The sequence below is a fragment of the Vidua chalybeata genome, chromosome 20 (assembly GCF_026979565.1).
Source record: "Vidua chalybeata isolate OUT-0048 chromosome 20, bVidCha1 merged haplotype, whole genome shotgun sequence".
NCBI lineage: Eukaryota > Metazoa > Chordata > Aves > Passeriformes > Viduidae > Vidua > Vidua chalybeata.
Window position 1 is genome coordinate 7874352 of NC_071549.1, and position 24982 is coordinate 7899333.

Genomic DNA, 24982 nt, shown 5'->3' on the forward strand with positions numbered 1-24982 from the left:
TTCAGAGGCTAAATATATAAACATTTAAAAGAGCTGTTACAGACTTTGGAATTCTGCCTCATGTCTCACAAAGATAAAGTCAGGTCATGAATACTTTCATACAGCTGCCAACCAGGCTGGCAAATTGTCTGTCTCATCAAATATTGACAATTAGAAGGGGCAGAAAGAAATATTTCTTGTTTTGCAGTTCAGAAACCAGAAATTGTGCTATAATGTCCCATTTCACTGACACTCCCAGACTCTATATAGCAAAACAGGAAACCAGTAGCATCAAATGGATAATGTTTAAAAAAATAAAAATTACAGGACTCATAGGAGCAAAGAATCAAAAAAGAAGCAGTTAAGTGAAGATACCCAGGGAAGAAAAAGCAATGACAAGAGTAATGGATTAAGGAACAGTGAAGAGATACTTGGCCTTGTGTTAATTTGAGCTTCTTGGGCAAGGAAATGATTTAACAATGTTTATTTCTAAAGGTATGATGATATTTCTGTCTTTGGCCAGCTCAAACTACTGAACAGATCCAATTCAGAATTCCCTTAAAAGCTGCTGTTCACACTTACATTCACCATATGCAGGGAATTTTGAGTAAGTTTGAAGTAATTTGGAACTGAATATTATAATGGCAACAATCACGACATAATTTCAGCTTGATCTCCAGAACTCAAAATGCTTCAGAAGCAAAAGTACAAACTATCTTCAGCAGACATGTGGGAAAATGAGTCACAGAAAGGTTAAAAAATCTATCAAAGACTCCCTAGGAAATAGTCAAAGTCTGAATCAGAAATAAGACTCGATTCTTGCAGCACTTTGAAGGCACTGCCTGAGTGAAGCAGTTCTTCACTTGGAAAAACACAGCAGGTTAAAAACTGGGACTATTTTTAGCAGGCCAGTTCCCCAAACCCCTTCACTGTGTGGCCACACAGACCTGACAGCAGCTGTCCCAGGGCAGGGCAGTCACCTGCTCCATTGCTGGAATATCCTGTCTCCAACTCTCACCTTCATGGACAAAAGACCAGTCTCATGGGTAAACTCAGTTTTCCTTCAGCTATCCAAAACAAGCTGACATTTCTGCATTTTGAGTAATTTTCGTGCCATCTTGAAGTGCTTAACCAACATTTGCTAATTAAATTTCACATCCTTTTGGGAATTTTCCTCATCTTGTTTTTGAGCAAACTAAGTGTGATATAAAGAGTGCAAAGAATGAGATTACAGTCTAACCCGAGTTGGGGGATTTTGTTTTTAAATCAGCAGCTTTAGTAAATTGAGCTCTGATGTAACTAACCCATGGCAGAGCAAGGGAGGCTCTGCCTTGCACAGAGGATCTACAATGAATCACAAAATTAATTCAGGGATATTTATTCAAAGTTTACTCTGGCAAGAAAATGAAGAGTGAAGGGAGTGTTTCAGCAGTTGGTTCGAAAGGCTTTATCCAAGGCATTACAACAATACTTGTGAATAATTATTTCTGTGATTTCATTTCATAACACGGTAATGAAACTACCTCATGGAAAAACCCAAAATCAGGCTATATTTATGGACCAGTCTATTAAGTCACACTGACCAGACTTCATGAATTACAGACCCTTCAAGACACAATGCTTCAAATGGCATAAAACAAATCAGAATTACAAGTCAAGAGTCACATAAACAAAACCCTTCTGAGTATTGCTAGCTTTGCAAAACAAACCTTCCCAATAGTATTTTGTTTTACCGGGTAATCATTAACCTGTTCAGACACCCAAACAAAAATATAAACTTTGTCTCCTGGGGATATGCCATACACCAGAAAACACTAATATGCCCATTCAAGACAGATTGCTAAAAATAGCTCAAAGGGTCAAATTCCATACAAAAAGTTATTTATTCGAATTACTGGGCACAGTACAAGGCTGAGTATCATCTCCCATCTGAAATCCCTGTGCTCAGAACATTACCAGTAGGGCTGCAAGCTCACACTGACTTAACAGTCTAGAAAGTATTCCCTAAAAAAATCACCAAACACTTCTAGAGCACTCATCAGTCCTTCAGGCACTCCTCAGTGTCCACTCATCAGCGAAGTCAAATGACATTTATTCAGATGGCAAAACATGATGGGATGGGATGGGATGGGATGGGATGGGATGGATGGGATGGGATGGGAGCTACAAGATCAGTAGATAGGACAATCCTCAAAGATAGAAGGTTTTCATTCAAGAACCTACCAGAAGGTTGATGTCTGAGCAGATTTAAGATAATTCTGTGCTTTAAAATGGAAGGACCTGTATTCCAGCTACAATGGAATACAATTCCAAGCTTACAGATGAGGTGTACTGCAAAGTATGAAAAGCTGCTGGGTATACCCTCCAAAAGAAGAAAAATTCTTTGTGTGCTACAAGCAAAAAAAAAAAAGTACAAAGGTCAAAACTAAAATTAAAGACAACTTGAGTAATGGTCATTTAAATATGCCCCAGAGTACTGTGCTTCCCATTTCTGCAGAACACAGACATCATCCTCAAAGCTCAGGGCCTTTTCCACACTTTTTCTAATCTTTCTTTCACTCTTTTTTCACTCAGTTTTATGCTGCAGAATACTCAAAAGCTTGTAGTCAAAGCACAAGGACATCTGCTATTGGAATGAACAGAAACAATGAATGTATTTTCTCCAAGTTGAGAACAACTCACTGCTGAATTTTCCAAGACAATTCCACATGTGCAAATGCCTTCTCTTCTTCTGTGACAGACAGAACCATAAATTCCCAAATACACCATAAATTCCCAAGAACTTTAATCTCATTCAGTTGCACTCCCTCTACTCACAAAGTTATTGATGGAAAAATCCCTATTTCTATCCCTGCTAGAAATATAGTAAAAAAGTTACATCTGTAAGGCTGTGTTTTACTACCAACACTCAACAACATTCTCTTCATCAATTATTAACATCATATAAATCAAGCAAGAGGAGTATTTGAAAAATAGATGCTAAGAAAAGCCCAAACATCTGAATTCAACCCTTTTCACGCCCTGAAATTTCCATTAATGTACAATATAATCTTATTTCTGAGCATCCAAAGCTCTACAGTGCCTGACATATTCTCCATGACACATGGTAAACTTTAATTTAGCCAATTACAGACGTGACACAAGTTAAGGAGCATTACAGCTGTCAATTCAAGATGTCACATTGACTCTGTACTAGGAAGACTTTTCCATCTCCATCAAGGGAGCCAAAAAATTAAAATAGGTTTTTATACTCCATATTTTAATAGGAAAAGATTCCCCATTCACAGTAACCAACTGCTTGAAGTACTTCAAGTAATAGGTTTTGGAACACTAAATAATTAATAAGTATTTAAGAGTCATTCAAAGCAATTTTTGGTGTGCTATAAGCAAAAAAAAAAAAAAAGTTCAAAGGTCCAAAGATGAAAATTGGTTGCATCCTTACACATGTAATTTACATCCAAATCTCAGGATCACACTGTTATACTTCATCTTTAAATAAGTTTCTTTCTCTCTCTTTCTCTCCTGCTACAAATACAAATAGAATTTCTGCTCTACCAAAATGGGGTTGATCAAATTCAGCTGACAAGATACTCTTCTCCTGGAAATTCTATTTTAATCCCTCTTGTAATTTATGATCTCAAAGAAAAGTTGCTAATACATGATTTCAGGGCCCAGGCCATACACAACTTTGGTGCATTACAGGGGGAAATAACAGGAAAAACTAAGATCACATCAACATCTTTGGAAGTTTCTGACAATTATCCACTTGCCTACCAAAAAATAAAATACAAATAGAGAGATGCTGAGCACATCCACTTCCAATAAGAGTCCAGATGTCCAGCATCCACTCACCAGTTACCACGTAACACCCTGGGACACAGAGAATCCCTGAGGGAGGAAGCCTCCTCCTGGATTTTCATGGAGGAACAGCTCTTACACCCTGCCATGGAGCTTATCCAGATCTCCTCTGCCAAGGAGGGTCACAATAACACCAAAACCAGCCAAAAGAGGTAGGAGGAAGCCATCCCTTCAGAAATGGAAATTAAGGATGTAGACATTTCCTTGACTAAAAATACCACAGAGCGATGACTTAAAACTGAGAAGGGTACAAACATTACAGGGTTTTCTTGTTTTAAAAGAATGTCATAGAAATAAAGATAGCTTATTTCCTAAAAACATTTTCCAAGGAACACCAGATTCCTGGTTGTCCCAATATGGTAAATAGCACACAGTTAATGCACACCATGAAAAAATTTCATGAGCCAAAGAACTCAAATCTCCAAAAATTAATGTCCAAGCAAACCCTACAGAGGCCAAACACTTCAGAGGGAAGGACTCACATTCCCAAGAGGAGACAGCTTTTTTCTGAGGTGCCACCAGCAGTTCCCAAATCCCAGACGTCTCCCTCACCCCTTTTGAAGGGCCCTATCCCTGCCACAGGGTAATTCCACTGGTTCTCAAACATCAACTGGAGCATTCAGACTTCACCCTGAAAACTGCAGTGTGAAACAGAAACCAGCCCAGGCATCCTCCAGCGCAGCAGGCAAGAGAACCAAGAGATGCTACACAAACCACAGTGATAAGAACTGCAAAAAACCCCCCTCAGCAACTCATCCTCACTCACAAGTGTCCAACAACTCACTGAGGTTTGCTCCAATTCACCTCTTTCCTCATATTTCATTTATGACTTAGAAATAACCATACCTCAAACTTCATATGCATCACACACTATGCATAAAATATTCTCACAAAACAATAATTTTTCTTCTCCTTTTTTGGACTGAAAGTGTAGACAGCTCAAGAACAGTTCCTGCACGTGAATTTACTCCTTCACCGTTAATCCACCTGCAGATAAAACTGCTTTTGACGTCACCTAACAGCCAAGAAATTCTGTGGTCACAGTTTCCAGGATCTTCCTGTAGTTCACTGATTATCAAAAGTGGATCTGCAGTGACAGCTTTTAAAAACAGCTTTGGTTTGGGAAAGGAAATATAACTTGACTAATCCACAAACTATGATGGATTGTAAGAAAAAACACTTATAAAGAAAGGGTCAGGGCAAACCAAGTATCAGCCTCATAATTCCCCTCAGCTGACTAAGTTCAGATAAAATCAAGTCTAGATTTTAACTAAAAAGTACAGAAAGGCTAAAATAACATTTTTTTTTACTGTAAGAACAATGACTTGGTCCATTGTGATACTCCACAGGAAATGCACCAGGGCTTTCTGGAAACAAAGTTTATTGCTACTACAGTTATGGTTACATTTAAGATACGCTATGTCACAGAAAATGCAACAATATATAAAGATATAACTCCAACTGGGAGTCGCAAAACAGCCTCCAAGTCACAGAAAAAGGCAGGGAATGAAAGAGATCTTGAACTATGAGTGGTATAAATAATCCTTTAGATCTGGAGTAACAAAACCCAAAAGCAACCCAGAACTTCAAGGTTCTAGATATGTTTAAGTCTGATCTTTGAGACCACGGAGAAACATCAGCACCTATACAAATAAAGGCTGTAATGGAACAAGTAAGTGACATTTAGCATGACAGGTTTTGGATACAACATTCCAAGACAGCTAAACCATGAAGTTACAATGATTATATGGGAGAAGTCCCACTTTGCAAACACCCCTTCTCTGCAAATCCAGCTTTTCAGATAGAATTAAAACAAGAGTTGAAAAATATGAACCTGATGAGACAAAACTCCATAGGGTATATACATTTTTTGACTTACAGTAATTCATCATTTTGCCCCAAAATACTATTAATGAGGTGAAGAGTGCAGCTGATCTGAAATCATATACCTGCCTCATTTGCTGAGCAGCACTTGAACTTGTCATGAACTTGTGTGTTAACTCTGTAACACTGACAAACAGGACAGGAATCAGTCTGTTCTGCAGCTGATTTAGATTCACATTTGTTAGACGTGTTCCCTGAAACGTGAACGCGTTTTAATCCCTTCAGGAGAGCATTTGCTCCTCCAGGCAGCCCCGGGCTGTGCCCAGGAAGCCCAGCAGAGGTTTCACGTGGAGCTCTGTGCCCCTCAGCCAGGGAATGCTCTGGGCTGTTTGCAGCTCCCGCACGACCAGAGCTCTCTGACATGGTGAGGACATAAAAGAGAATTACCCAAATGTCCTGTCCCAGCAGCACGAGGCACAAGCAAGTAAAGCATATTTTACACTTAACATCATCCCTTCTCATTTATAGGTGTCCTTTTCCTCAACACCTTTGTGACTGTATTTTCATTTTCAGTTTTACCCAAGAGCAGTCACTCAACATGCACAGAATTTTTAAGTCCTGGCCAACAGTTTGTCCAGGTAATCCATCTGCATGAAACATTCATTTCTACATTTTTTTACTGCTGAAAGTTATGAACAATAGTATTTTTCAGAGAGGGTTGATGCATCTTTGTACCAAGAGAGTATCTTAAATTTTGCAGTAACCTTTGCAATCCTAAACAGGTGAAGCTGCTGACTTAAAAACTACATAGACCAACATCTTCCTCGAGCCTGAAGGAAAAAAGGAGGTCTGTCAAGACAGTCTGGGAGGGGCAACACTATGAGTGGTTTAGATGTAGAGCTGGGCAAGGACATGGGAATATCTCTTAGGATACTGGGCAGAAACACAGCTCCAAGGTAAGACTGAGCCCTCTGTCTCACAACTCCCTGAGCAGAGCCCCAGCAGGCCCACGCTGTGATTTAACAGAGGGTGGGAGAGCACTGAAGGAGAATGGAAGGGAAAGGGAACCTCACAGAGGTTATTACTAGAGGGAGAATCACTGAAAGAGAGAGACACTGAAATGGAAGATACATTCAGCACTGTCCTGGCTATTTGCATGATTTAGAAGTATCACAAAGTAAATATTTACACACAGCAATCCTGCATAGGTCAGAATTTTTATCTGGACCAGTTGCAGTAGGGAGGGAAGGTACCATGTTCAATTAATAGCCCAACATTGAAACACTGATTCAGATTTGACTAAAGAACATAAATGACTTGAAGAGCTCAAGCCTGGCATCCAGGAAACGTTTGTTTGCATTATGAAACCACTGTCTGGTTACAGGTCTGTTCTTGAGATTGGTCTGTGCTGCACTGCACCTGCACGAGGAACAGACCCCTTCCAGCTCCAACAATTGTTAAAATCTTCAATGTAAGTCACTACACACACCAGAACTCTAAACAGTATTTTCAATCAGCCAAGAAAACCTTAATTTAAATAATTTTGTATGCAAAAGGCCATATAGAGGAATAAAATATTTCACCAGAACTTTTGCAGGGAGCTTTGAAAGAGCATAAATTTCTTATTTATAAGAAATATTGTTCTCTACTACAGAAGATTTTTTTTTTCAGTTGCTTTCATGCATTTACCAGCAGCTGAAGCAGAGGCAGCTTTCCTTCCCTGTGAGCATCTCTCATTCATGCCACAACTGAGAAATGAAATAACTCAGAAGATGAAGCCAGAGGAGCACAAGGACTGTGGAAAGGGACTTGAGGGGGGGAATTGGAAAGGAGCTTTAGGGTCTGTCCCTACTTCTATCACAGTTTTTGAGAGTTTTGTAGATCACAATGGAAAACAGGTCTGCCCCGAAAGAGCAACTAAAACGAGCGGTTGTAGGAGACAAAGTGTATTCAAAACAAAACAGCAGCATCACAATGTAGCAAAATGAATATATTCTGATTCTGTGCATGTAATTTCAGTCTGGAGAGTTACTTTTAATTGATGGGTGCAATTATTAAGAAGCTAGAGAGAAGCAACACTTGTGGATGCAAACACTTGTAACATCCTCTCCACACGTTAAAAAACACACATTATAACTCCTAGAAAGAATATTCCAATATACTGCTCTTTCCCACATTTCAGCAACAAGTTTGGGTATTTTAGTGACCAACATCAAACAGTGTATTTCAAACAAATTGCCCTGCACATAAATCACAAAAGAACTCTCTTTCTTCAGCAGCCCATACCATATTACAAAGAAAAGCGACGTAAAGAAAAAATTAACCACGCTTTCACAAAAAAGGGTCACGGCAGTTGGCTTCTTTCCCCTGAACTTTTGAATCCCTGGGCTAAGCACGAAGCTCTTTCATCCCCCAACACAAGACACCACATTTCAGCTAACTAGAAATCCACTTCAAATATTCCAGACTTCCTTTCCAAATGTCAAGGTTGTTTAGTTAATCAGGAATAACAACATTCTGCGGAATAAAATTCCAGTGCAAAACTGCAACAGAGCTGCACGGTCCTTGTGTGCAGTGACATAATTGTGCCCACTACTTCAGGCACTTACACTGTGCCATCCCACTTACCACCACCAGCTTTTGTTATAATTGCACTGGATTTTACCTCTCAAATCATCCTGCCTAGGATAAAAATCCCTATCTAAGCTCAAACAGTTCATAACTATAGTGCTGTATGAAAATTAATAAAAGAATACTGCCACAAAAATCAAGACTAGATATGCTCACTGTAGTAAGTCGTCCCAGGTTACACCAATATTTAGAGTCCTAAAAAGGTAACAGACTTGTTAAAACCATATCTTTGAAACACGAAGAAGCAGGTTTTGGACAACAGATTGTTCACAATATCTACTTGCTTACTTGAGCCTGTTTAGCACTGACAGTTCATACATCCACCTCGAATCCTGCCTAACTGCAACCAACTTGACACACACAGCTTTTCTAAGTACAGAAAAATCAGCAAGCACGAAGTTCTTTACCATCAAGTCAGAATAATTCTAGCAAAAGCCACTTCCATTGTGCCCTGCAGCAGCCCGGAGATGACAGAAGCCGGGGATGTTTACAGGTCCCATATGAATAATTCAGCGTCAGCATCAGCAACAACTCCCCGGCACTGACAGCGGCCGCGATGCTCGCCCGACACGGAGCTGTGGCCGCAGCACATCCTCAGGAACTACCGCGCTCCTGGCCGAGCCTCCAAGGGGACGATTTTGAAAAACTGACCCTTCTTTTAATTTTTTTTTTTTTTTTTTTAACTTGCACTTCTCCTGCCCACAGCGCAAGGATGAACACCCAGCGCGGAGATGCTCTGGGATTTCTGCAAAAACTTCCCAGCGAGGGCCACCCCTCGGTGCCCCGCCATCCTCCCGCGCACCCTCAGCGTCAATGGGGGAGAGCCCCGCGGGCACCGGGCACCCCCCGCCCCTGATCCGCCAACCCCCCGCACCCCCTGCGGCTGCCCCACGGGCAGCCCCGGCTCCAGCGCCCTCCCCCCGGAGACCACAGGGCTCCGTCCCCGTGAGGAGGGAGGAGGACGGGATGGCCGGGCCCCCGCCTCTTCCCCCTCCTCCCCTCCTCCTCCTCCTCACAGCGGAGGCGCTCAGCCCGCTGTCCCCGCGGCGCCCCGCCGGGCTCTCCGCGCTTACCGAGGCGCGGCGCGGGGGCGGCCCGGGCGGCGGGTGCCGGCGGGTCCCGGCGGGGCTGGGCGGGCGCGGCGTCTCACCTCACCCTCAGCGCCGCCGCCGCCGCCATCTTGCCTCCCCTCCCCCGGCCCCGCGCGCTCCGCCCCCTCCCGCCAGGTCCTGCCAGATACCGAACAAGCCTCGGCGCCGCGGCTCGGTACCTTTCACGGGCTACGGTGGCTCTCCCCTTCCTCAGGCCGTGCGGGTGTGTTTTGAGGCACGGGCAGCAACAGGCCGAGAAAAGCCACCGGAGAGCGTGGCGGTGGGAGGGTGGGGTGCTATGCCCCTTCCAGGACCGCTGGCCGGTGCGGCGGGGAGGGGCTCCTTCCCCCTCCCGCTGAGGGCCGGGGGGGGCGCGGCCGCCATGAGGCGAACGGGGCCGGGCCCGTGAGGGGCTCCCGGGGCTGGGAGCGCCAGCGAGCCGCAGCGCCCCGCTGGCCCCCGCCGCACCGATGTAAATTGATATTAACCCATAAGGGGCCTGGGCCGCGGCCGTACCGATGAACGCGGCCTCAGGAGCCCCTCACGGGAGCACCGCCCGGAGCCCGTCCGGTCCCGCAGGGCTCTTCCCGCCCCGTCCGCGGTGCTTCCCGCGCTGCCCCTGAGGCCGGGCCCGTGCCCCGGCGATGAATGACTTCCGAAAATGTGAGAGAGGTTTAAATCTCGTTAAATGTGTGTTCATTCCTCCCCCAGAATGAGGAGTGTGTAACTCCTTCCCTGCCTTCTCAGGAGTTTCAAATCTGCACAGCCTACGTGCAAATGTGTAACTCAGGATGTGTTAAAATCACAAATTAATCTCTAATCAGGTTTACTATGGGAAAGATAGAGCATTAGGCAAGGTTAGATTATTTCATGGTCACAATTTCCATTAAATGGAGAAGTCGTGCCCACATTTGCAGGATGGGTGCCCACACAATCACTGGTTCAGACTAAAAAAGCTGGGGCTCACCTTGCGGCAAGCAGGATCACTCAGAAAACACGTGTTGTACCAAGGGCTGTGTGATTACAGTGGTTAAAAGTGCCACGCTATGGTGACACGGCAAATCTCCAGGCTGATGTTGGCAGTCTCTAATCCCAACACAAAGCCAGTGACTCTCGCTTGGAAGCACTTGGAAGGTAAAGGATAAGATGTAAGAGCCAGGGAAGGCCAGTCAGGCATACACCTGCTGAGGTCTGAGCTGCTCCTCAGAACTCTTCGGAACTGTGTTCACCTTTTATGCTTTAACTCGCCCAGCTCCCACACTCCACCATTGCTCTGCCTGTTTGGGAAAGTAAAGTACCCAAGCCATCGTGCCTCTGACTGCCTGTTTCATGTTTATTTTAACACTTCCTGTCTCCTTCTGCTCTGCAGCTTTCTCCAGTGGTTGACTTCACTTCTAAACCATACCCAAAAGTTTCCCCCGTTTGCAGCCACGCTCGGGATAGCCCACAGAACGTGTCTGAAGACAAGCTCCTCCTGCCCTGCTTTTGAGCTTCCCCTTAACCCACGTCTCTTGCACAGCAGCCCAGCAGGGATAAAAGGTACCACACGCTGAAAAAAAGCTCGACTTTCTCACTGTGAATCACCACTGATGTACCGGCAGGGCAATACGGCTTTCGCCCAGGGGCACAGCCCGTGCTCAGTGCACAGCCTCGGGCCCCGCTCTCGGCTGAGACCCGCCAGGCCCGGTCAGGGCAGGGCAGGGTCCCCGCTCCTCACGGGCGGCCCTGGGGCGGCAGCAGCAGCAGCAGCAGCGGGACACGTTTCCCCGGAGCGGCACGGCCCGGGCCCCGTTTCCGCGGCAGCGGCCGAGCGGCCCCGCCCCGAGGCGGGGACGGGAGGGCCGTGGAGCGGGGGGGGGGGGGGGGGTGGGACCCTTTCGTGCGGCGGAACCTTCGTGCCGCGGCTGGCGTTTCCGGGCGGTGCGGCGGCGGCGCGGGGCGGTCGCCATGGCAGCGGGCCCGTGGTGCTGGGGGACGCCGGCGGCGCTCGCGCTGCCGCCGCTGCTGCTGCTGCTGCTGCTGCTGCTGCTCGGGGGCGCGCGCCGCCTGCGCCGGGGCCGCGCGGGGTCCCGCGGGTGCGCGCGGGGCGGGCGCGCGCTGGTGCTGACGGCGCACCCCGATGACGAGGCCATGTTCTTCGCCCCCGCCCTGCTCGGCCTGCGCAGCGCCGGGGCCGCCCCCGCCGTGCTCTGCTGCTCCGCAGGTGAGCGGGGACCACCCACGCACCCGCACCCCCCCCACCAACCCCCCCGGGGCACGGGAAGGCCGCCGTGGTGGCTCCGCACGTGTGTGGCCCTCGCGCCGTGACGCGGGGTGGAATGTCCCCGGCTGTGGGGAAACTGAGGCACGGTGCGGCCACTGCCCGCCCTTCCCTGTCCCTCGCCTCCCCTTTCACAAGAGCATGTGACGGAACAGAGGGGAACGTGTTCAAATTGAAAGTTGCGCCGCTGAGGCCCTTTCAGAGTGCATGGCGGTGTCAGTGGGCTGTCGAAGGTGCTGTTTAGCACGGCCTTTTGACATCTCCCTACAATTCTCTTGTCTTGCAGAAGACTTGTTCGGGTGGTCCAGTTTTAGTGTCGCGATACATTCACTGTAACACATCTAAAATAGCCCTTGCGGTGCAATCCGATCTCGGAACAATAGCCCGGAAGGGAATGCGAGGCCGTGCTGTCCATCCGTGCTGGCCTGGAGGCAGCATCGATGTGTCTTCATTTGCTGCAGACAAATGTTTGTTCTCCAGGATGTCCGGGGAGGTGCCTCAGCCTGTGCGGTCTGTGTCGGTGCTGCTTTAGCTTTCCCTCAAATCACTTTTTCCTGAGTCACTGGTGTAATTTAAGCTTGTTTGTTTATTTTTTCATGCCTGACAGGAACATGGAAATCAGAGTATCCCTTTGTAACGGCCTCTTACATATTTTAGGACTGTTATCTGCCTTATCTTCTCCAGACTAAACAACCTGATTACTTGCAGTCTTCCCTCCTAGATCATGTTTTCTAAACCTCTAATCATTCTCATCACTCTCCCTTGGACTCTTTGGTTCATGTAATTTTTGGAAGGCCAGGGATGACAAACTGGAAGCAGCACTGCTGCTGGGGCTGAATAGAGTAGAGAGATTCTTACAGGCTCCACTGTTTGCCCAGAGCAAGAACTTTTCACAGCACATGACACTTTTGTGTTCTTCTTGTGATCTGCTGAAGCTCCAGATTGTTCTGCAGAACTGACACCTGAGCAGTTACTCCACTGTTCAGGTTTCTGTGCATAAGAAACAGCCTCGTTTGAATTGATCTTTCAGACCATATTGCAGTACCAGAATTCTTACACTGAGAGCTGTTTAGCTTTGGGGAAGAGCTCCCTGTGCCTTTGGCACATTTCTGTCATTTCCAAAGCTTTCTGTCCTGCCAGACCATCCAGGTGAGAAGACAGGGATTGAACTATTGGAGTCCAGTGGTTTGGTGGCTTCACTGGTGGCTCTGCAGCTCCCATTCAAGGTTTAGTGCAGAGCTTACATTGCCTCTGCTGAGGGACAGAGGTCTGTGCCTCCCATTTGGCTTCTCCACAGCTGTGGGGAGATTACTGAAATGCAACTCTGCCATTTCAGTTTTAGGGACTAATACATTGCTGCTGGTAGAGAAGTTTCCAAAGAAGTGTTGTGTTTCTGTTTATTTTGTTGAATTTTCTTTTCTCTTTACTCCTGATTCAGGGGCATGACACATTCAGTGTGTTTGATGTTTCCTTCTAGGTACTTTCTCACTTGTAAGGAAATGTAGAGGAGAGCACCTTTATGAGCTAAGAGATTTTTATTTTAAAAGCCTCTGATTAGTCTTGGGGGTGATCAGATGGTTCATCCTCTCATTGTTTGAGTGATTGATGATGACAAGTGAGTTGATCAAAGACACTGCAAATTGTTAACACTGAGACAAAATCATTACTTAAAAACCATTGTACTTGCAGTTTTCAGTTATCAATCAATTTGAGTTAGAAATGAGTTAGAATTACAGCACTGGGAAAAAGAAATCAGTCTTTGACACGCTGAATAATCTTAGATAGAATTAATAACTCAGTCTAGATGTGCTTTGCTCTCTGTAGTAGCTGGCTCTGTTGTGAGTGCTCCATGGATGAGGTCCAGCAGCTTCAGCCATTCAGCTGGTTTTGCTCTCAACAGCTGCCCATTCCTTCTGGTGATCACTGACATACTCCTGGTGTCCTGACACGTTTCTGCAGCTCTGGAGCTGTTTCTTTGAGTTCAGCAGAAGTCAGGTATTTTGAGAGCAGTGGGAGTGTTTGGCTAAAGCATCACCTGCAGTCTGCTGTGACACTGCACTGCAGCAAAAGCTGTTACCTTCCAGCACTGTGTTGGTAATGGCCTGGTAAAAATCAGTCTGAAATGAACCCTCTTGTACTCATTCAGTCATTCCAGACAAGCTGCACTCTTCAGTTCATTCTGCTGGAGCTGGAACATGCAATCCAAGGTTCATCCCACAGTCAGTCACTGTCAGTCTCCCAAAATCATTCAGGCACAGGCTGTGGGAAGAGGCTTTTTTTTTTTTTTTTCTAGTTACTCCTTCCCTCTTTGAAAATTTTACAAAGCTCGCTAGTGATGGCTCAGATTGCAACACTGCTCCAGAGAAATGCTAGATTTAGATGACTCACATCCACAACAATAAAAAGTTCTAGTGTAATTCAAGACAGCTGACTACAGACTTGAATCACGCATTAATACTCAACTGTATTTTTTTCATTTTATTACTTCAAAGTTAAAATTGAGTTGCAAGTATTGCCCTGCATAGAGCAACATTCTGGAAGGGGCATCACAGCTCTGGCAGGGACTTTGCATGGCTGATGCCAAGAAAAAATAAGGGAATGTCAGAGCAAGATGAGAGGAAAATAATTCAGTGAAGAAGCAGCCAGTGTTTTAAGATAATTAATTCCATTTCCCCGTTGTTCATCTCTGTTACAACTTTCCCCAACTGCCTTTATCTTGATTAGGTTTTCTATCTTCTTTTGCCTCTGTAAATTTTTGCAATTTTGCCATATCAGTTCTGCCTTAATTTCCCTGTGAATGGAACAAGGAAGAAGATGCTGAGCTGTTTGGACCCCTCGATCTGAACCTAAACTGAGTTAGATGGTGTTGGTGTGTTTGCTGTTTTCAGGAAATTATTACAATCAAGGAGAGATTCGTAAGAAAGAGCTGGAACAGAGTTGTTGTGTCCTGGGGATTCCTGCTTCTGATGTCACAGTCATTGATCACAGGTAACTGGTTTTCCTTTCCAGTAGAATTCCACTGCAGTTTTAAAGGGGGTTGAAGTTCACTTTTACATTCAGGAGAGCTGACTGTGTCATTCCAAAAAACTTGAGGAATCTCAAGAAAGACAATATTAGATATTTTTGTTAATTCTTTTCATAAATCTAATTAATGCAGAAGACAATTCTTTTGCATTATGGGGATCACAGTTCCTAGGTGAAGCTCTGTTCATACAGCATTTAGAATAATGATAACCACACTTGCTGGGATCTGGCACCGTGTGTCTGGGCAGCATGATCACATTTTGTTGTATAACAACTTATTGCAGTGTTAGACAGAAATTCTCTGAATTGCCTGGGGCAGGTTTGTCTGCAGGTGGTCTTTGCAGGGTTAGTGTGGAATTCTCTTATATTTACAATCTGCTTTAGACTAAAGACAAAAGTGAACCACAGTACTAAAGACGGTCCACAATAACATAACAGTAAGATTCTTCAAAATTAAGCCATGCAAGATCTGTTTTTCTAAGGTGTGGTGTTGTTTCAGCTGTGTGTAGCTGCAGAGGATGGCAAAGTTGACACTTCTCTGTGCAGGAACTCTTCTGGGAGGGTGATTTAACACTTTGAATCAGTAAAACTTGGAACTAATGTTTTAAAAGCCTCTCAAATTGCCCAATCACTGTCTGTGTATAAGATCTGAATGAGACACTGATTGCTAGGAAACACGATACAAGTGGTTGTTTCACTTGTAAACAGCTATCACACAGCCCATAAAGAATATTTCTGTTTATGAAGAAATAATAGCAACATATTGATTTATAGTCACTCCAGCTAGAACAGTCAGAGTTGAAAAAAACTCCAGCTCCAGGCAGGCCCTTTTCCCATGACCATATTTTCCCTTGAGCTAAGGCAGCAGAAACCACAGTCCAGAATATGAATCTTTTTGAGTTCTTTGCTTTTTTTAGCTCTAGGTTTCTCTCCAAGTTTTCAGCTTGCTGAGGAAAACAGCATAAAAGTTGTTTTTCCTTTGGAATGAAAAGAGATGTTTCCGTTCACTTCTCATGAACTGTCTTTGGGTAACTACAAGCTCTGTAGTACAAGCATATGACAATGCCCAAAACATTCTGGGGAGGAATAAGGAAAAAGCTGCTCAGCTTTGCTAAGCATAAAGTCTGCTCGATGAACCATCTTTGACATTAAAGCCCTGAAGCCACTTGGCCTTTTATCCTCTAAAGTAATGTGAGGTTGGCTGGTGAGTGATGCAAGTTCTGATGCTGCTCAGTCACCCCGCACACACAGCCCAAGGGAGCTGCTTGCTGCAAGTCAGTCTTTGGAAGGTGAGGGCTATTTCAGAGAAATCTCTTGGCTGGTTCCTCTTTCTTACTTTATTGTTATTGCACACATCTCTGAACTGATCTGTGTTTCCCCCCTGTGAAGGCAGTGCCTGAAATGACAGAGCCATCCCCTTGCCCAGAGCTGGGCTGGAATGTACACCATTGCTCCAAGAAACAGGTTTAGATTCCAGGTCTTTATCTCGGAGTTAGATTGCTGTGAGATAACCATCAAACCCTTCAACTTTGTTGTGCATTCAGGGAGTAAATGAAGTGAAGTTCTTGATGAATTTTGCTCCGAGGTTGTTTACACAGCAAAGTTAAGTGTGTTTACAGTGCATTGTTTACTGTGCCATAACTCACCATGTGGATGCTCCTCATGAAACACATCTGTGGATCAGGTGTTAGCAGACTGGTAGAGGATGAGGATTCATTTCTAGACCACACTGAATTTCTAGTGTAGCTGATTTTTAGATAACTCTTTTCCAGTGGTTTAGACAAAACACTAGGACTCAGGGTTTTTGAAACTTACTCGAAGTTTTTGGATTCTCTAAGGTCAATAGTTTCCCTGTGTCTCTTAAGACTTACGTAATTTACAGGCTATACAAAAATATTTGCTGGTATGACATTATGTGAAACTTGCTAAAGTAATTCATTATTTACCCCTAGATTTCAATGTAAATTCGTGCCTACAGAATACAGCTCAGGAGGCTGTTCCTCCTTAGCATTTTAAGATCAGAGCCCTTTGGCTCCTTTGCTCCTTGCTGAACTCTTCAGAAGATGATTTGCCATCAATGTAAAGAAGGAGCACATTGCTCTGGGAGAGCTGCTGGCCTGCTGCCCATCTCCCATTGCTTACACAAACACTGCATGCTTTACATTAGCCAAGCTGCAGCTTTGTGTTTTGGTAAGGAAAGCCCAAAGGATTGCAAGGCCTGGATCTGCTCCAGCCATTGTAGTTTGGAGCTGAGTCATGCTGCTTCCTCTTTCTTTGTGTGATCTACAAGTGAGTGAGTAGAATTTGCAAGATGTAAAAGGGGAAATAGATTTTCAAAGCCAGGTGATTGACTTGCTCTGTCATCTCTCTGGGCAGGCAGGTGTAAGATCCACATGACATTTGGGACTGTGTGTGAACTTGTGAAGAGAAAGCTCCAGTCAGCCTATGATGAAATCTGTGCTAAACACCAAATCCTTCTTAAGCAGTGCCTTGCCTTAAACAATGCCTCTCTCAAGGATACCCAGCAGGACCAGTTCAGTCTCTATCACACAACTGCTCTGCCTGGATCCTTCAGGAGCTGTGTTTGATGTTACCATTGTGTTTGTTATCTCACTTAAAGACAACTCAAATCTGCACAAATATGGCCCCAAACTGTACCCACATTTCAGCCCTAGAGATCTGAGATCACCACACATTTCCTGCAGAAAAGTTCTTTGGTCTATGGGACATGTCCAGAAGTGGGAAGGGCAGGAATGTCTGGCCATGCACATTTGTTCCAGACTAATTTAGATTTGAGCTCTGGACTCTTCCAACTTGTGACTAGTACAGGTCAGGCACCAGATTTGCAGAGGTGTTCTCTGAGCTGCCATGTCATTGTCACAGCTCCCATACTACACCAACCAGCTGCACTTAGGGGAGAAAAGTTTCACAATCCACTTTTGTTACCATTCCCACACAAGGCTCAACACTTGGAGCAGCCCAGCTCAGAACTTGGGCTTGTGTTGTTCAAAGTTAATTTCTGGACTGTCACAATTATTCCTGCTGCTGAGTAAGGGAGGAGTAGCAAGAGAGTGAGTTCTGAAACTCATGTAAGATAAAAGTCACTTCATTATTTGTATAAATGTTAATGTAAACTCAGTGCTTTTGGTATATTTTTATCTTCTTATGTGCTTCAACAGCAGATTTTCCTGTGAGTTAAGCTCCCATTTACAGTGGGCACATCTGCCAATGCTCTGGCTGTCTATTAGTCTGAAACAATGCACATAAAAAGGACATGATTTCTGATCTGCCATCTTTTTCTGAAAAGAAGCAGATAAAAGGAAGCCCAAATTATTCTTTTTTTCTAATGTGTATTTTGGGTTCATGGAAAGATAAATATCTGATGTTTTACTGTGGATTCTGAAGCTTTTGTGCACAGTTGTTCTGGACAGAAAGTAAAACTGATTATTAGCATCTTTAATATGACAGAAAATATTTGGCCCAAGTTTGCACTGCAAAGAAAATAATAGCTGAGATCTATGTAAACTGGAAAATTTTCCATTCACAGTCGGACGCTTACGGCAAACAATGTCACATCTCTTTCCAAGTTTCCATGGAAATTGCACTCCCTTTGCTTTTTTATTATTATTATTTCACTGAAGTCCAAAAGGGCTCTGATCAGACACTGCACAGGAGAGAGGACATCTGCCCATGCACTATCACAGGCTATTTTTATGAGGCTGCAGAGAGCCTCAAAATATATATTTTTTTTACATTTTTTATGTAATAATTCTGTGGTGTTGGACTAATTTTTTCCTCCTATAAGATAAATATGCTCTATTGCACTTCCTCATACTTTACTTCTAACAAACTTCCTTCCATGACCTCTCCATGACAGAGAAATGAGTCTGTAAGGTCATGGGAAAAATATATCCTTAAGTAAATAGTGTGTGTGTCTGGTTGTGGTGATCACAAAGATACAAAAACACTCAGGCCCTTCAGAGAACAAAATATATCACTGGAAATCTGAGGCTTTTTATTAGAATTTAGAAGCACAATCATTACATCCATCCCATTGATCCAGTTTGGATTTGCTGTCCTTGGGTTTATTGATGGAGGGTGCTGAGTGCACAGAGCTGTGGGATTCTAAAAAATGTGTTCCTCTTACTTATTATGTGTTTCCATCACAAAGGTGATATTATTGCCTAATATTTCTTCTTTCCCATTCTAATGTTTCATATTTTGGGATCAGTAGTTAACAGTTTTAATTCTGCTGGAGTAATTGTGGTAATGAGTTACATTTTGTCTCCCTAAGTTCCCCGTGGTATCATAGTTTGACATTTTATTTTATTACTAATTCCAAAAAGCTGATCTGTATGCTGATTAAAATTACTGCCATGCTTTATTCTGGAAGAGCTGCTTATTTCAGGAGTGAATGATGGGATTTTCTTAATCTTCCTTATCCCAGCAATGCTGTAAAGGCCTTTTTTTTCCCCAGAATTTTCTGTAATTAAGAACGACATCTGTGGGACCAGAAATCTGACATGTAAATTGATCACATGCTCAGTGTGTATTGCAGGGAAATCAGCTTACATCCCTTGAATCAGCCAAACACACTCAAAAAATCCTGAACACTAACAAGCTTCATCATGACAAGAAGGCTCTTTGTCAGTCAGGTGGGGATCTTGATATTTATCAATCTGTAGCCGAATTTCTGTTTAGTGTAATTCTGGAAATGTAAATTGTTTTCTTTCTGAGAAGACAATGAAAGATTAGGCCACCTATTTGTATTTATATTTCTAAATAGATAATTTTTTCAAAATGCTTTCCCACATGGCAGTTCCTGCTGGCATTTTAGGACCTCAGAACACTTGATAAAAAGGATTATATAAAAGTCTGCCTTCAGGCATCTGCTTTTATAAGTGTTGCTCTATGCAATAATTTAAGAGGAAATTCTTCTGGGGGTTGAGCTGTCTCACAGCCCTCCAGGAAAGCTGCTTTCTGAAACAAAGCCTTGTATTGCACTAAGTGAGGTTTAGCTATTTTGTCCTGAGTTAGATATTTTTGTCAATAAGGAAATCTGCCCTTTTTTCCCCCTGGGGCTGCCATGAACCAGGTTCTTCCTCAGCCTTCCAGCAAAAGGAGCTTCCTTGCTGTCCACCAAGGGGGAAGGGGAAAAAGATCCTTTCAGAGCCTGGGGGGCCTGGATTCCCTCAGCAGGGCAATGAGCAGTGGTACCTTTGGAAACACTCGAGGATTCTCCCTCAGATGTCAACAGAGACCTGTCCCAGCACGTCAGTGAAGTCACAGCAGGGATTGATTGAGGGACAGAGCCTGGCCAGAGAAGCCAAGGGCTCAGAATAAATGCAAGGGGAAATGAAGGAGTACAGCTAGAGGACAAAATGGTTTATGGAAATCAAATCAAAATACTCTGCATTGAAATTTATACTTTGAATTCTCAAGATTATTTTAGCAGAATAAAAACTATGAAATATTGATCTCAAAACATGGAAGATGAGAAGAGGGATCCCAGCCATCCCCTGAAGCTGATGAAAGCTTGATTTGACTTAAAAACCCATCAACATTGCTAAGCTTATAGTAAGAAAAGAAATAAAGCTGTGCAAAATGGCTGCATTTCAGGAGTCTGGGGCTGAAGATAGGGACATGCAGGAGAACAGGAAAATCCATTACAAGGACTTTTTTTTTCTTTTGTTCGTTCTTAGTTCATTCAGAACTGCATTTGCTACTCTTTCATGAATGATTTTTGAAAGTCCTCCACATACATTAAAGACAGGCATCATCTTCAGAGCAAAGAAAGCTCCAAGGAGCCATCCTGGATTTGCAGATGGTTCTTGTCCCAGCTTTGCTGTCTCCTGGGGACACAGATTTCCTGGCTGGGAGCCATTCTGTCACTAGAATACTTGTGTCCAAGCAGAAGGAAGTGTCTTTGGGTTTGCTGATTTCCTGTTAAAACATTTTGAATGGACTTTCTTCATGGTTCCAGGAAGCTATAGAAAGATACAGTCTTTAGATTAAAGCTATTTTCAAGTTATACCCAGGAGTCCCCTTTTAAGAACAGCAAACTACAACAACCTCTTTATTTTGCTGGTAACACATGGAACAATTCAGTGTGTTTTGCCAACACTGACCCCGAGGAACTAATGGAGAATGACAGGCACTTTCCTTTTGCTTCTGAAGGTTCCCTGCTTTGATAGCCCAGCAACATCTCTGTTAGTCCCTCATTTGAACCTGCAGCTGTTAATTATATGCAGACACAGGTCTTTTTTCAGAGAAATGCTTAACTCTTACCCTTAAAGAGTAACAATTATATCAAATAATCACAGCAAGTTAAAAAGGAGGAACAAACAGAAAAAAAATCTAGCAGGGATTCTGCTTAAGCTTTTGAATCTCTGCATTCCTCCAAGCTTACTCGGGGAAAATATATTCCTATTTCTGCTGGGAATGCTCTTAAAAGCCTTCTCACAATAATGGATCAGGCGTTAATGCTGTGATCACAAGAACAGTGTGGTTTCTTTGTGGATTCTCATCATCTTATTTTAATTGTAGCTACAGTAGAAAATATAAGCACCTCAGTTAAAGTAAATCTGTGAGATCTGAGCCTGTGACGTGCTTTGGAAACATCATCCTTTGCAATGGACCTGCATTTTCTGCAGGTAATTACTGTATTGGAAAGCAGAGGAGGGGATTTGCAGTCTCTCTTGGGCAAACTCCTCCTTGGGATCCAGTCTAAAGAATTTCAGTTCCATCAGTTCCAGTGTGGGGTTGGCCATTGACTTCAGCACGCCCAGGAATTGTCACTGAAACAGTCAACAAGAGAAGACAAAGTCTTATTAAAAAAAAATGTTAGTATGGGGAAAGTTGGAAAGGGAACTGTACAATGGGTGTTGTGTAAAATGTGTTTTCTCTTAATGACCTTCCAGTTCAGATTGGCTCTGTTTACATACAAATCAAAAACTGGTTTGTCTCCCTGCCAGCACAGCAAAGCTCAGTCTGGGATCTGAGTTTCCAGCTGTGTCTTTTGCCTCTGACATCCTCCCAGTAATAAAAGTTGTGTGGCTGGGATTTGGCTGGAACTGCAGATGATATTGTGAGCCAGAACTGAGTTCAGCCTTCTCTTCCTCTGCAAGACAATAGAATTTAAAGCTTGTTTGTGTCAATAAAAAAAGCATGTACAACTCCTAAGCCCTCAGGGAGCAGATATGATGAATAAGACGCTCTTTTTCCATCATCATCTTTCTAATCCTGAACAATGTTAGTAGTAAGTCTGTGGGAATTCAAACTTCTGTCTTCCTCATTTCCAAGGTGGAGCAGAAGCTTTTGTGGAGTTCACCTGTGAAGATGCAGCTTCCAGAGAACAGATATAGTTACATAACCTTTGCAGTGTTCCTTAATCCAGGTTTTTTGTTCTTCACTTCAAACTCCCTGGAGGGTACAGTGTATTAAGTGCTGTCTTTACTCTGTAAGCCTTTACAGCTTCCCTGCAGAGACTGACAAAGTGGCAGAGACAGCAACCTCTTCTCAGGTGAAGTGGCATTGCTGACATGCCTTGTAGTTGTCACTTTCCTGTTTCCTTCTCTTTTCAAACGCTGTTGTAGGAAACTCTGGAGTTGTTCCAGGTCCTGGGTGCTGTCTGGATGTAGGCAAAGCTCTCTCAGTTCATACAGGAGCAACAAGTGTTTAAATTATTCAGTGCAGGGTCCTTCTTACAGCAGCTGAAAGCTCTGGCTACAGTCAGCAATTCTACTTGCAGGTTGCACATTGGTCACCTCATTGTAAAATACCCATTTGTAAAGCTCTATAGCAGTTGTTAATCGCCACTCTTGTGTTAATAAAACCCTCTTTGAGACATGTCTGAAAACTCCTCCAGTTGACAGTGTCAGTGTGAGCCAGCAAAGGTGCTCTCAGCAGTCTGGAATCTGAGGCTCCCCAGCTGCTCCTACCTGACTGCAGTGGGTTCTGCTCTGCAGCAGCAGCATGATCCAGAGCTGCCTTTGGAAGCATCCTACAGCCAAAGAATTCCCATTTGTATATTCTTGGCTGAGTTTGTTGCGACATGCCCTGTTATTTTTTGCATTCTGGGTGCATTCTGAAGTTCCCCCAGGCATCCCTTCAAATGAAACATTGCATCACTGAGGAAGTGAAGCCATTACAAGGGAGCACTTTCGCCAGACACTTGGAGCAGACACAATCAGCTCTCATCTTCCAGAAAAGGACTTGCAAGTTGACATTGCAAAATTTGGGAAGAACAATGGTCCTTTCTTGAGTGGTTTGATGCATTTTTTCAAAAAGCAGAGCTGTGCTGTTGTTTTTTTTTTTTGCCACATCATGAACAAAGGTTTTATATCTGCATAGAAGAAATGTTAGAAACAAAGCAGTTGAAGCACGGAGCTTCAAAATCCTTTGGAAGGAAGAGAATAATTTCTCAGCTGAAGTCTGCTAAGGTCTCTGACCTTCTCTGGGTCTTACTTTCATCCTGCAATAACCCTCCCTTTTTGCAGAGCTGTGGGGATGGAGCAGTTGCTGTTTCCATGCTATTCTCATGGTGTGAGATGCTGTATGAGTGTTGAGGATCATTATTAGAGTTTTCCTTGCTAGTCAAAGGGTTAATTTCGAGATGTGATTTAGGTTTGGCACAGAAGGAGGGGAGACAGAGGATTTTGTTCTGCAGGAAACTAGGTCAGCAGGTTTTTATTATTGTGCTCGACAGCCCAATGTGGTTTGCATTTAGGAATGAACTCGGCTGACATCGTGGATGGTCGCTTTCCCCTTCCCAGGACTCAGCTTCAGCCACTGCTCCATACATTACAGCTTCCCCAAATGGAATGAAAGGGAATACTCAGCTGAGGAAGCTCAGGCCATTGTGAGTTTGTCAGTTATCTTTTCAGAGCTGTCTGTCAGGAGTGCTCAGGAATATGGGATGAGGTCCAAGAGAGGAAGAGGAGAGGAAGAACAATAGCACTGGAATATTTTCAGTCACTGAAGTGCATCGGAATCACAGAGGTCTCCATTGCTTTCACACCCCATGGACTGCTGATTGTTCTTACAGCCTGTGTGGCATTGTCTGGTTTTTGTTTGGATCTGGTCAGATCCTGATCTTGGTCCTGCCAGTGTAAATTTGGAGTAATTCCCTTGCTTTCTCTGAAGATCTGCTGTGTGTGGCTGAGATCACTGTGTGGTCCTGCAGAGATAACCCTTAGGTGGGGAGATTTCCATTGTAGCTTCTGGATCATCGTGACTGATGAAAGATTTGAATAATCCAGAATCTTTGTCACATGTCCCAGCTTTCTTGGCTGTATCTCCTGTTGTGTATTCTCTTCCCAGGCAACTGGGAATACCTGTCTGTTCTTTACCTCTGCCTGAAGACCAAATTGTGGCAGACGTCACCTATATTGGACAATTCAGGCTGCCTTTCTTTACAGATTATTTTCACTTTACTGAATGATGAGAATCCAAGTAGTTACAACTTTAAAAATTATTCCACCTTGTTTTTATTGTAAAGATCAGATGAGGATGGTGGAGCTTAAAAAGATTTAAGGTGGATCTTAAAAAGACATTACCAAAAAGATTGGTAATGCCTAGGAAAATTTCTGAGTAATAGGATTTAAGGCTGAGCATCTATTTCCAGTTTTATGCTCTTGTTGTTTTACAGACTTTAATGTGAGTTAATGGCTTTTCAGCATAATAAAACCATCTAATTCTGTCCTGTTCTACTCTTTATTCAGTTCTGGCATCAAGAAACCCAGACATTTTTGCAAACCGAGTTTGGCTTTTAAGGCTGAACAAGGAAAATACAGGCAATACTAAGAAGAGCAGACAGCAGTAGGTTTGCCAGCAGTTCCTGGAAATAATGGAGTTTCACAACCATTGCCTGTGGATTGGACATTTAAGGAGGAAAAAAATCCTTGTGGCTTGTATGGATGGAATAATGAGAATGCAAAGTCTGTTAAGAAAGTTTATTATGGTAAAAATTCAGATGCCATTCTTGGGTTTAAACCAAAGAGTAGCATATCAAATGCCTCAGAATGATGACAGCATAGAAATAACACAGGTCAGAAAATTGCATATGGTCTCTCCTGGATTGCATTTTTTGCTGTGGTGGGCTATGCATTTTTATTGTCCAATTTTGAATCTCTATGAAACAGTTTCAGCTGCAAGAAATGTGCTCACAGAATCATCTTTAAAATGTGAACATGTTAAAGAGGGATGAAGAAAGGAGGTGTTTCTGCAATACCTTTGTGCTCTTCCCCTGCTGTGAGTGAGAGCCAAGAAAACGCCAGTGTGTGTCAGAATGAGAGGCAGTGACAGGACTTGTAGC

General features: G+C 43.7%; 2 protein-coding genes across 12 annotated transcripts in view; one reads left to right on the forward strand and one right to left on the reverse strand.

Annotated features, from left to right (window-relative positions):
* Positions 1-10384, reverse strand: part of NCOR1 (nuclear receptor corepressor 1) — a 56559-nt gene extending 46175 nt beyond the window's left edge. Inside the window, exon 1 of one of the 3 annotated variants that reach the window (XM_053961130.1) lies at positions 10351-10384. The gene's annotated coding sequence lies outside the window, so the exon portion shown is untranslated. Of the gene's footprint in view, positions 1-9365; positions 9417-9442; positions 9461-10350 lie in introns of those variants that run through there. The other 2 variants (XM_053961128.1, XM_053961129.1) reach the window with 2 other exon arrangements.
* Positions 10385-11330: 946 nt separating this feature from the next.
* PIGL (phosphatidylinositol glycan anchor biosynthesis class L) overlaps positions 11331-24982 on the forward strand; it is a 53448-nt gene continuing 39796 nt past the window's right edge. For 5 of the 9 annotated variants that reach the window (XM_053961138.1, XM_053961135.1, XM_053961139.1 and 2 more), the window contains exons 1-2: positions 11431-11586; positions 14532-14631. In XM_053961138.1, coding sequence (XP_053817113.1) covers positions 11503-11586; positions 14532-14631 — 184 coding nt within the window. In that variant the 5' untranslated portion in view covers positions 11431-11502. Of the gene's footprint in view, positions 11587-11729; positions 11877-11910; positions 12154-14531; positions 14632-24982 lie in introns of those variants that run through there. The other 4 variants (XM_053961137.1, XM_053961140.1, XM_053961141.1 and 1 more) reach the window with 3 other exon arrangements.